This window comes from Hypomesus nipponensis, chromosome 17 (assembly GCF_054491055.1).
Source record: "Hypomesus nipponensis isolate SF chromosome 17, ASM5449105v1, whole genome shotgun sequence".
Taxonomy (NCBI): Eukaryota; Metazoa; Chordata; class Actinopteri; order Osmeriformes; family Osmeridae; genus Hypomesus; species Hypomesus nipponensis.
The window spans coordinates 15263269-15276756 of NC_140377.1; the positions used below are offsets into that span (position 1 = coordinate 15263269).

A 13488-nucleotide genomic window follows, 5' to 3' on the forward strand; every position below is an offset into this window, starting at 1 on the left:
ATAACGATTTATCATTCTTTTGGATCTCTGTCCTGAGTGAGCTGGGCCCTGTGTTGGAATGCCCAACAAAAGTCAAGCAAATCGACTGTAAAAGGTATCAGCAACTAGGAGCCAGCAGACAGGTCGGGGGAAAGCCACTCAGTCGTGTGACGCCCGAGGTGTGGGATCCACATGTCCCCAATGTACATCCTCCCCTTACACTGCGGTTGACCAGGCCAACATCAAAGTGCAATTTGCAACAAAATGTAGTTTCAGTGCTATCGACCGTACCCATGTTACAATAAAGGCACCGTGGGTTGATTAATAATTTTTTTGTAAATCGAAAACATTTTTACTCCGTCAACGTTCAAATAACTGCTAGCCGAAGAACACCAAACTAATTCTCCTCCTATTTCACGCATTAAGAATTATTCATTGTTCACAATAGGTTAATTAAATTAGTTTACTGAGAAACCTGACAAAATATGGGCATTTCAAACACCACGTAAGGTAAAATATGGGAATTGAAGGCAGGGGCGGACTGGCCATCGGGGATACCGGGGGAATCCCCGGTGGGCCGACGGGGTTTGGATCAGGGCTTGACATTAGCACCCGCCCACTCGCCAAATGCAGGTAGAATTTGGCTGTGGCAGAAAAAGCAGTCACTCTTACTAGCCACTTTGGCGGGGGAAATTCTATATATCTCTCTTCCTATATTTTTTTGATTGTAGTTTTCTCAAAACACACCTAAAACAGGGTTCTCAAGCCTCACACATTGACCGTGACACACGCATTTCAACCAGATCATACACTCACACACCACACCTTTCTCGTATTTCTCACGCTGAGTAGGCAACGCCAACCAAGATGTCCTGCTAACGTTGTATACATTAATGGACGAGGCACAGGCACACAGAGTAAAGTTTCCTGCCGCCAGCACATATCGTAACAGATGTGCAAACACACGGAACAGTCTCGGCCACCGTACGTTCGTTACTAGGTAAGCAACATAGACACGCGAACACACGTGACGGAGATGGTAAGTTGAAAGAACGCTTGTCTAACATTTACTCCAGAGAGGCTAGAACATTTGGTAATATATCTCATTTTTGGCAATGAAATTGCTCAGTTTAATTTAAAAAAATCACAAGCCACAGTGGCTGGTGAGCAAAAATGTTAATGTCAAGCTCTGGTTGCAGGGTTTGTACAAGGTGCTTAAAGTGCTTGAATTTGACTTGAAATTTAAACCCTTGAAAACAGTCATATAAATGACGAGGTACTTGAAAAGTGCTTGAATTATTTAAAGACAATATATATGAATTTACAAAGTAATTTTGAAGTGTTCTTAAAAAAAAAATATATACATATAGTCTTTTCGCTCAAAATTAACGCCTCAGCCCACCCCCCTCCTGCTAATTTAATTAAAGCACCATCCTTTTTTCTGGCATTCTTTGGTTTGGGTTATAGCATAGGACCATGTTCTCAATTAATTTAAGTGTTTTTCAAGCACGATAAGAGTAGAATCAAGAATAGATCAATTCAGTTCTGAAGAAGCGCTGTCTGAAACAGCATTCTTTGCACAAACACGACTCAAACACTGAGAAAAAAGCCGCTTCTTCTCAGCCAGTGCGCGCCAGTACCGTATGAAACGTCCGAAGTCCTTAAGAATACATTTCAGAAGACACTTCCGAATGTTTTAAAACCATGGCACCATGAGTGTGAATACAGATCGCGAAGAGGAATATAGAAGTCAGTCAGTGATTTTAGATGGTGTTACAGGAAATTGTGTTCAAGCTGTGTAAAATGGAAAATAGTTGGAAGTGCCGGCAATGTCAGAGGGAGGCCCGGTTGGTGATGGAAGTGGGCCGGTATTTTGGACCATCCCAACCACTGGGTTCGTACAGATACTGTATAATAAAATTCCAGTACTTTCAAGGACTTTCAAGCACTATTTTGTTTTTTTTCAAGGACTACCATCAGAGATCTCATTTGTCAAACATATACTTTATTTACTTTACATTAATCCGTATTAAAGCTACATATGTTATTTAATCAATAGCAGCGAGTGATTTTCTCTTTTTCTTTTGTTCTTTGATTAACCAGATTTTCATGGGCCCGAAACGCTGCCCTCTCCTCCCCCAGTTAGTATGCACTAAATGTGAACAAATATATATTTTTGACTGCTACACATGTTAGACATCATTGGAAAGCTCAGATTCTTATGCTTCCATTGAAATAAACCAATTCAAGATCAACTCGCAACAGCAAGTACCGTCAACGTCTTTGTCCGGTGACCGTTCCTTCGGCAAAGTCAGAGAAAAAGGGTACTACTTATAATTATTACCAACGATTACTTCGGAATGTTCCAGGTATGCACACAACCCATCAAAACCTCATCTGCGTATTCCCAAAAGTCTAAAGTATCTAACCATGTCGAGAAGTTGTACAAACAATGAATTATATCCGGACATAGCCACGATCTTGTTGCTTCATTCTTCCTTCGCCAATTATTTTTATTTCAGTCTCTCACGCACTATCGCTCATAGGAGGAGATGTGGGGCGAGTACAAACGCGGGGGTAGTCTTAAAATGGCCGCTATACTCTGCCCTTTCGATTGACATCTTGATTGACCCAATAGGAGCTTCCATGCCCCCTTGACAGCCCTCTAAAGCCAACTAGGCTTGAGAGGGCCCCCCACACACTCGTTCTAAACGATTATTTCCAACTGGCTTTGACTGGCTCTGAAATAGGCTAGTTAGCCTTGTAGCATAGCGCTAGCTGTTAATGGTGATACCCATTTGTTATGTTTTGGTGGAGCCTTCAAAATGAAAGTCTATTGCGCTATATGGTTGACAGAATCAGTGTTCATTGTGCGCCAATCCTGGGAATCAGATAATGCACTCCAATGTGTTCATGCTTCAGTTTTTGTGTTTCAGTAATACTAATGTGGGATTTAGCTATTATATATGATAGTTTTAAGTACCTCCTTTCATTAGAGATAACAATTATACCTTTTTATCCTAAGAATTTGACATTGGTTACAAGGGTCATTCTGGAGTCTCCAAAAGCCCCTTTTAGAAAACGCCTGGATGTACTCTTATAAAAACATGTGACAAATATTAATATATTGTGGTATTATGTTTGACTTTTGATTTAAATTAGGTAAGGCTTCAACCTGTGGTCCAATTCTGTCTTCCAGCTAATACCTTCCATCTCTAGGCCTCTTCAGGCCTCTGTTTGCAAAACAAAATCTCGGCGGAATTATAAACTTTCACTTTCCTTGTGTTCAAGCTTCTATTACTGAACACCAGTAGGACTGAAAGGGGTCCTGACAACAGGGGAAATTACCACAGAGTGTCAGCTTTCAAAAGAGACCATTTACATGCATGTACTCCAAATGGTTCAAGAACAGCTTTCAATTTACTTTGGGCATGCTGTTTAGGCGTTTTTAGGCACATTTAAAAGGGTCCCAGAAAAGGTTAACGTAAGAAAATATGTATATGATGTAATTTCATTGGAATCATCCAAAATCATGTTAAGTGTCCGTCCGTCCGTCATCTGCCGCTTGTCCGGGGATCGGGTCGCGGGGGCAGCGTGTTAAGTGTATGGGTATTTTTCCAAGTAGGCCACTGATCGATACGTCGATGCATTGAGTGGGCAACTCACCGTGTACTGAAAGGACCGCGCACCGTGTATTGAGTGGGCCGGTCTGACTAACTCCCGGGCCACTTTTTCCCCCTAGTCCGCCCCTGGTTTACATTTATCTTTATTCATTTAGCAGACGCTTTTATCCAAAGCGACTTCCAAGAGAGAGCTTTACAAAAGAGCATAGGTCACTGATCATAACAACGAGATTGTCCCAAACATTGCAAGTAGCCAAAACATGAAGCATACATTGTGAAAAAGCTAAACAAGTGCCAAAAGGGAAGACCCATAAGAGCATGCAGTTATACAAGTTACAAATTAAAACAACATGAACCACAAAAGTGCAGGACTGTACCTGTAGAAGAACAATCAACAGTAAAATATTTCACAGCGAGTACAAGACTTAGCTTCGTTATATCTAACCTAAAGCAATGAGTCACTTAATAAGAGTCATTGTGATCCTGGAGGAAACTAACTAACAAGTCCAGCCAAGCATTCTTAAGTGCCGTTGTACTCCTGGAACAAGTGCGTCTTGAGCCTTTTCTTGAAGGTGGGGAGACAGTCAGTGTCCCTGATGGAGGTGGGGAGCTGGTTCCACCATTGGGGGGCCAGGCAGGAGAAGAGCTTGTGTTGGGACCTGGCAGTCTTGAGCGGTGGGACCACCGGGCGGTTGTCTGAAGAAGACCGTAGGTGACGGGTGGGGGTGTAAGGTTGCAGGAGAGACTTGATGTAGACGGGTGCAGTCCCGTTCACTGCTCGGAAGGTCAGTACCAGGGTCTTGAATCTGATACGGGCGTTGATGGGTAGCCAGTGGAGAGAGATGAGGAGCGGGGTAACATGGGAGCGTCTGGGTAGATTGTAGATCAGTGATGCCCATCTCAGAAAGTCTGTAGAGCAGGATCTGGTGGTTAACCGTGTCAAACGCTGCAGAAAGGTCCAGCAGAATGAAGACGGATGACCTCGAAGCCGCTCTGGCAGACTGGAGGGCAGTGGTGACTGAAAGGAGGGCAGTCTCTGTGGAGTGGCCGGTCTTGAAGCCCGATTGGTTGGGGTCAAGCAGGTTGTTCTGAGAGAAAAAGTTAGACAGTTGATTAGATACAGCACGTGGTTGAAGGGGTGTGGACAACGATCTTGTTCCCGTGCACACAATCACATGTTGGAAGTGGAATCTATTAAGACAAACGTGTGATGTCGGTCGCATACGCTGTGTTCATGAATCAGAGAAAAATGTTGCGTATGGAGTTTTCCAGTTAGAATTTACGCATAGTTTGATACTGCCACACCCTAAACTTTGTCAATCTGTCATGAAAATAAATGTATTTAAACCTAAACTGTACAACGGAACGTTAAATCAAATTCAATCAGCGCAATCGCTACCAAGACGAACACAGCAGTAGTGTAGTACTGCACTGGGTTGCACCAGCTGTGCGTAAATTCAAACGTAGCCTAGTTTGAACGTATCTACTATCTATCTACTACTAAGCATCTTGATGGAACCTGACAGATCTGCAGCTGTAGCCGGTGCCTGCGTTGTCCTACACAACATAGAAATGATTTGGAAGTACCACTGGTGGAGGAAAGAAATGCAGATGATAGGGGTGACGTAGACATTACCTTTGGCGAGGACCACCTACCAACTGAGGCTGCCACTAGGGCTGGGCGGTATGACTGTATATACCGTGCAACGGTAGAAATGTGTCTACCGGGAGAGATTTGGCTACAGTTTCAACCGCGGTATACTCATATACTATATTTTTGTATTACACGTGTCAATTAAATGTCTGGTTGTTGTATTGTATATAAGCCATCATATAAATCGCATTCTTGCGATATTTAGAATTGTAGTTGAACTTTTATTTGATTTGCTTTTTGTTTGACCTTGAAGCACAATTGCGTTGGTCTGACAAAATTTCCGATGTGGAGTGTATTTTGTGAAAGCGGACCACATTTACGCCGATGCTAATTAATTATACATCAGCCAATCGTAACGCTCATAACTTTTTTGAGTCTTGTTGTAGATATGGCGATTGCGAACACAGCCAGCAGGTCAGTATATTTTTGTCATTTGTGTAAAACTTGAAATTTGAGTGAGACCGCGTCTTGTTTTGATGTTAGCCTCAGAGAGTCAGAGACTCGGCTCTCCCACTGGCAGTAGTAGGCTACAGTACTGTCTTCAATGCCACAGCTATGGCTAAACTTTATTTTGTCTTATTACACGGCTGTTCTTAATGCTGTAGAATGCTCCATTCACTTGAATGGGGCTTCCCAATGTTCTGCGGTGAACAATTTTCTCATATTTGACCGTTGCTATGCATATTTTGACCACTTTCAAGGGAAGTGGCCTTTTTGCCTCGGATTCACGTCTTTCGTAGCACTCCGCAAGTAGTCCGGTAACTTTTCAACCCCAGCGTACTCTGTTGGTTAGCGACGTCAGCTGATTTGAAGCCTAAATAATGTTCAAAGTCTATGAAGTTCAACGTCTTTGGCGAAACATTTCTCTGCTGATCAACAATACGAATGGTAACAAATACATTGTAAAAAAACACACTGTGTTAAGTTATTTTTGTTGGCAAGTAGCCGTGTAATAAGCGGGATAATGTATAGAACGCCGGTCATTATTTTCCGCCTTTTTGAATTTTAAGAAAAAACGTTTTTCGCTTCTCCTCCTTCAACTTTTGTCAAATCTTCCACAGAATTGACACACATCTTCGTCAAAACAACCCTCACAGAAATTGTCAAACATTTTTGATTTTCAAAATCGTTTGTCTGGTACAGCCAATCAAAATTGGCAACAAAGCAACCAAACAGGAAGTTGGGTCATATCTCAGCTAATCCTTGAGAAATCAACACCAAATTTGTTATGATGACTCTGAACCCTCTTCTGTCCAATTAATTTGGTGTCATGTGATCACTGGGCGTGGCCGCATGAAGCAAAAATGTGTTTTGGCCGATTTGTTTGCCTTTATAAAGTGATTCCTTTGTCTCATGATATGTTGGGACGTTCCGTGTATGACTCTTAATAATCTGTGATAACAGCCGAATATATATGGCCGCCATTTTGAATTAATTGAAAAACTTTTTTCTCTACTTCTCCTTCAAAGTGTGTCCAATCTGGACCAAATATGCCAGATTATCTATCTATGCCAGACCAAGCCTCACAAAGGCCATCACATGATTTTTTGATTTTCAGAACCGTTTGACCGGTACAGCCAATCAAAATGTGCCATTAAGCTATCAAACAGGAAGTTGGGTCGTAGCTCAGCAAATCTTTGATGGATTCACACCAAACTTGCTGCATACATTCAGAACCCTGTTCTGAGGATTTCTAAAGTGTTTTATGGGTAAATTGACTGCTTGGCCACCTCATTGCTGCTTGCAGCTATATTTTGAATTTAATATTATTGTTAATTTCAGTTTTGGACACATTTATAATATTTTTAGCCATTACTTTTATATAGTTTTGCTTTTAATTGGTCCATTATTTTACCTGGGTTACATGTTGGTGTGAACTTTAATGGGTTTAACTTTAGTACTGTAGTTGTCTGTGGCTTTCGAATTCAAAGCCAGCCTCTCTACTTCTGCCCCTGAACACCACATAATGGAAAACTCTTCAGAACAAGTAGTATTTAAGATACTTAAATATACCTTACTTATCCTCAAGTAAGGTATGAGGACCAAAGGGTTTGTGAGAGTGGAGGTGGAAGGAGAGAGTAGAGAGACAGTTGAGACAGTGGTAGGAGAGAAATTATAAGGGAGCTTTCAGTTAACTCACACACTTGATTTAATTAAATACATTTGAGAGTCAGTGATCAAATACAAACCCTGACCTGTGTGTGTTTACCTGTGTGTGTAGTGTGTGCACTGACTCCAGTATCTCTCTCTCCCCCACCAGATAAGACAAAGGAGCTGGAGACAGAGACACTCACCACCCCAATGGAGGACAGACAGGCAGAAGAGATGGGGCCAGATGCAGGGAAGGAGGGGAAGATGCCTGGGGACAAAAAAAATGAAACAGCAGAGGAGGAGAATGTGGATGAGGACAGAGGAATGGAGAAGAGAGGGCTGGAGAAGGGAGAGGAGAGAGAGAAGGCGGTTGAGATGGAGGGGATGTTGCCCCCCTGTTCCACAGTCGAGTCGGGTCTACAGGGTAGCATCAAAGGCAGCGACCTGTTTGGATACGTGGGCATTGAGGCCGTGCTGGACCAGATGAGACGGAAAACAATGAAGGCAGGCTTTGAGTTCAATGTCATGGTTGTGGGTGAGTTGGGATACACATACACATTCTGACATTGAGATATGTATATACTGTACATGTTTCACTCAGTTATACCCAACATATTCTTAACTCATGCTAACATATGCAGGACACATTTTCTAAAACACACATCCAATATTACATAATAACTAGAGAGGGTACAATTTCTGGGGAAATTGTAGGGTGTGCTTGCTTGCGTCGGTTGCAGAGGGGTCCGTTTTTTAACAACATTTGTACAACTGTTTCTGTATATTGTATATAAAATGCATAGCCTACTTATTATTTAGATTACATAGATTTAAAAGCTTTTTTTTTTTTGCTGCTCATTTATAACTCAAAATACTAAGAGTGAAGTGTACAATGAAATAGTTGTCTTCTCGTTTCCCCTGCAAGAGGGAATGGTAATCGGCTACCTTCACAAAAAAAGAAGTATACTTCAAGTTTATTTTGTAAGTATACTTAGTGTAAAAAGTATACTGTTATCATGTTACTTACATTCCCAAAGGTCCAAAGTGTCTAACCATGTCGAGTAGTTGCCCTAACAATGAATTTTGAATTATATTCAAACATAGCCACAATCTTGTTTCTTTATTTTTCCTTTGCCAATTATATTTATATCAATCTCTCATGCACTATTGCTCATAGGAGGAGATGTGGGTCGAGTTAGCCTTGTAGCTTAGCGCTAGCTGTAAATGGCGATACCCCATTTGCCAGGTTCCTGTGGAGCCTTCAAAATGAAAGTCTATTGCGCAATAATAGTCTATTGCGCAATATTCTTTGTGCGCCAATCCTGGGAATCAGATAAAGCACTCCAATGTGTTCATGTTTCAGTTTTTGTGTTTCGTAATACTAATGAGGGATTTAGCTATTATATATGATAGTTCCAAGTACCACCTTTCATTAGACATAACAATAACAACAAAAAATATACCTTTTTATCCTAAGAATTTGACCTTGGTTACAAAAGGTCATTCAGGAGTCTCCAAAAGGCCCTTTTAGAAAACGCCTGGATGTACTCTTGTAAAAAAATGTGACAGAACCGTGACTTTTGATTTGAATTGGGTAAGGCTTTGCCCTGTGGTCCAATTCTGTCTTCCAGCTAATACCAACCACTTCTAGTCCTCTTTAGCCCTCTGTTTTCAAAACAAAATCTAGGCGGAAATAGAAACTTTCACTTTCCTTGTGTTCAAGCTTCTATTACTTAACACCTGAAGGACTGACAGGGGTCCTGACAACAGAGGAAATAACTTCAGAGTGTCAACTTTCAAAAGAGACCATTTACATGCATGTACTCCAAATGGTTCAAGAACAGCTTTCAATTTACTTTGGACATGCTGTTTAGGCGTTTTTATGTTCAATGCAACATGTAACATGTTCAACTAGGCTACATGCTCTTATGGTTCTTCCCTTTGGGACTTTAGTTTTCACAATGTATGCTTCATGTTTTGGCTACCCGCAATGTTTGGGACCATCTCATTGTTATGATCAGTGACCTATGCACTTTTGTAAAACTCTTTTGGAAGTCGCTTTGGATAAACCCGTCTGATTGCATAAATGTAATGTAATGGTAGCATATGATATCTGTAAATTTGTCCATTGTCCTCATCCACGTATCTCACGTTAACGATCAGCTGGCAAAGGCCACTAGCATCAGTGGAGTCTATTTGAAGCGCAAATCATGTCCTCCGACATATCATCAATGCGACTTTTGATCGTGTTATCAGAGAGGGGGATTTTTTCTTTGGCCCTAGCATTACATCATCCATTTTTTGCAGGCTAGTAAAATGAGCGACTGCTAAAGTGTGTGGCTTTTTAGATTTAGCAAACAACTCGTCAACTAAAAAACAAGCCTTTTGTGCCTTCACATACACGCACAATTAAAGCATACGTTCGCTCTCTGTAGTATTCTGCGTTTTAAAATATTCAATGTCTTTGTTCTGGTGTGCTGGGTGCTTGGTCTCCAGGTACCTTGCCAATTTATTAGACACCGTGGCTGCATTAACCAACTTCTCCCTGCAGACCAGGCATACTGGTGTGGGGCACGTTACCTACTGGAGAATCGTTATGTCTCTTTTTTCTCTTTGCTGATTTCGATTCCGATGTCTGTTCCTGTGGAGGTGGATGCATTCTCTTTAAAAACGTATTAATTGCCCCTACCCGCACTCCTCCATCTGCTGTCAATACGGAATAACAAACAAAATCAACGAAAGAACTGTTGTTGACATTAAGCCCTGAATCAACTGTGAACTGTAGCCGATTGTTGTTTGAGCCGCAAATAACTTAAATGTTTTATTGATATAATATCAATATAATGAATAATAATAAAAATACAAATACATTTAATGATCAAGCCTTGGGCCTTCCGCAGCTCCCCTGAGCATGTGTCACGGCACCCTAGGGTGCCGCGGCACCCACTTTGAAAACCCCTGGCCTAGCCTATCGATCAAGGTACTTGAAAGCATGTAGGCCTACACTGTCGGCTTCATTTGATCTTGACAGGCTAAGCATTCTTTAGCAAATAATAACAATATACCCACTATTAATTAAAACTCAGGCATGAAAACGGGTCAGGGGTGAAAAAGGTGAGAAGGATATTAACCCTCTAAGGGGGTCCGGGTGCATGCTCCCCCATAAGAAAAATGTAAATATTCCATATTTTAAAGCATCAATCTGATGCATTTTGAGTTACTTTTTTGCCAACCTGGGGAGAGCTGGAGAAACGTAACTTAAGCCATGGGTCAAAAATTATTATGGCCTCCTTACTAAGTATTATGCAAGCCATTTCATGCCAGCCTGTCACTGGGTCTAACATTTACAGTATATGAGGCACAATGTGGTAAGGGCACCACAAATGGCTTAATGCATAAACCCCACAAGAGATGGAGGACATGCTGTAACTTAACTTGTCTACTCTTCCATCATGATTGACAGCCAATATAAGTACCAGCGTACTTTGAAGTCAACATGCGTATTCGCTACACAAATTGCGTACAGGTTGGCAGGTCTGCTTATTGATAGGACGGCAGGGACGGGAGTAAAAATAGGCCTTGGACTTTGATCCAGACCGGCCCACCAGAACCGGTCCCGTATACGCCACCACAGCGAGCGCCCTGCTAATGCGTGCAAATTCTGTGCCTGATTTGATGCTAGTTAGGGACTTCCATGGTTAATGCGTGCGCGCGTAGCGCCCGAGCGAATTTTCTGGGCTGATTTGAGCGAAAAATTGTTTTTGGAGCTTGAAACAGACAAACATAGCCGTTTTTCCAATTTGTAAAACGTTGTCAAGTTAAGGTAATTACGTTTCTTAGCCTGGTTTTCCATCTTTATATTGTCTCGAATTAGGTTTCGATCTGTCTGTGTCACTGTTGTGTGTAGGCGGTACATACGTTCATTTAGAATTTTCCACCGGAGCTTTAGCTAGCTGGCTAACGTTGCGTTCTCTCCTGCTGTGCTCAATGACTCAATTCCTCAAGCTGTAGCTAACGTTAGCTAAATCTATGTCAACAGAGCTCCTGGGTAACTTGACTTAGATATACCGCTTCTGATGGTGGTTTGCACTGGTGATGCAAGGCCCTTTGCGTTAATATTTCCATGCACTCGCGCTCCCTTCTGACACGCGCACCTGTTCGCAGTTCACTGAAAATGAATACTCTCTCCCCCCCCCTCAAAAAACAAAAAATACCATTGAATCTACAAGATTCACGTAGGTCACCTGTTTTGGTTTCAAAACAACGAATTTCGCCGAAAGGTGAGGGATTTTCATGTCTGAAAACTACTTCAGCATAATAATGCACCTAAAATACAAATGTGAGCAAGGGCAGCAATCGCTATCGAATGCAAAAAGGCATGCAATTATGCTAGCAGGGGAAGAATACAAACAATGAAAATTACCAGTTTTGCAATAACTGTAGACTAATACAATAACAGGCTTTAATGAACTGAAAACATAATTTATACGACTTACAGTTCTCAAAGACGCACACACGCAATCTCAACTGCGCTGTGAAGCGTGAGTCCTTGCTATTCTCTGACATGCATAACAATCACTGCTGATAGACGGCCTGTCTTGTACAGCCCTATTTCTGATACCGTGGCGGCAGAAATTTAGCCGTGGCGGGCCGCCACGATAAAATCAACAGGGGAAACACTGGGAACGTTTCCATTTTAACCAGCACATTTTTTAGCCTTTACGCTATTTATTATGTCTATGGTTTTCCTACAAGATGTGGTTTCTATCTTCTGTGTCCAATCCAAAGATCCAATCAGGAGCTGTAATAGCAATCATCATGACAACTCACTCACTCAACATTGGCCGCAACCTGTATGATTCATGCAGGTTGTGTTTGTCATTCGCAACAACGCAGGCTAATCGATTTGCTAACGGTAGCTAGCCTACCTGTTCTTCCTTAGCAAAAATAATGGCGTGACAAAACCCAGCGAGAAGTTGATTCAGAAAAATCGCAAATTTCAGACAGAATATATTGACAAGAACGCATTTATGTTGCCGGTAGGGAGCACAAAACCGATGTGTTTAATCTACATTGAGACGGTTGCCCTTGTCAAAAGTGGTAGAGCTAATGTGAAACATCACTATGACACAAAGCATAGACACTGGAAAAAATTACCCCCAGAACTCTGGTCTATGGGAGAAAGATGCCAAGGGGCACGGGCACTGTGCCTAAACCTAAGTCAATTTTGAATGGGAGTCAATGGGAGAAGTAAGGGCCAGAAAATAAACCATGGTCTGTTCCGGACCCTCGACTAAATGGAAATTTGGTGAGTGGACCTTTTGAGTTTCTAATTGAGTACCCCTGGATTAGCTGCTATCCTGTTTACTACAGTACAAAAGTCTTCAAGTTATCATACGAATACAAACGCTAAAATACATGTTTTGTACTGCCGTTGTAGGCTCTTATTACTCACTGTCAAATGTAACAATGAAAATCTCTGAGGGTTGCAGGAGTCTCGGGGGTCGTTGTCTTCAAGTCTTCTCCAACGATAAAAACGAATGGTCTTTTTCTTGTGCGTCGTAGCAAGCTTGCGCGTGTGTCAAGGGGCTCTGGCCCCTTGTGTGTGTGTGTGTGAGAATGTGTAACACGCGCGCACAGGAGCAGGGGACAGAGGATTTGGGGAAACAGCCCTAGAAATTAGCCAAGCATGCATATTTTCAATATTCACAATAAATCAACTTTTCATCTTACATTCAACTATTTTTCAGATTTGTGGGGGTGGGTGTTAGGTTCTAGAGGCTTTTTTGTTCCTCATGAGAAATAAGGCATATGTAATTAATTTCAGAATTTTGGGACAAAGGGGATGCAAATGGAATCACTTTGAAAATGGACAATTGGGGGGTGGCTGTAGCGCCACTTAAGGATAATGGTGGGTCATTTGTGGTGTGGTAGTAAAGGCCGAAATATGCTTCTGCGTTTTTCGAAAAACGGACGCATGGGAATGCCCTCGTCTCCGTGGAACGCCCTCTATGAGCTCTCCGTCAGCCCTCGGAGCCTCAGAAAGCTTGACGTGCACCTCCTGAATTTTCTAACTATCCGTCGTAATTTCGGAGAGCTACGGACACCCCCTTGGCTGTGATTGGTCAATATTAGAACCGC

General features: G+C 42.0%; 1 protein-coding gene across 2 annotated transcripts in view; it reads left to right on the forward strand.

The window, feature by feature from the left end:
• septin12 (septin 12) overlaps window positions 1-13488 on the forward strand; it is a 152837-nt gene that overhangs the window by 41662 nt on the left and 97687 nt on the right. For both annotated transcript variants that reach the window (XM_084678313.1, XM_084678314.1), the window contains exon 2: window positions 7517-7882. In XM_084678313.1, the coding sequence (XP_084534439.1) occupies window positions 7517-7882 (366 nt within the window). The remainder of the gene's footprint in view (window positions 1-7516; window positions 7883-13488) is intronic.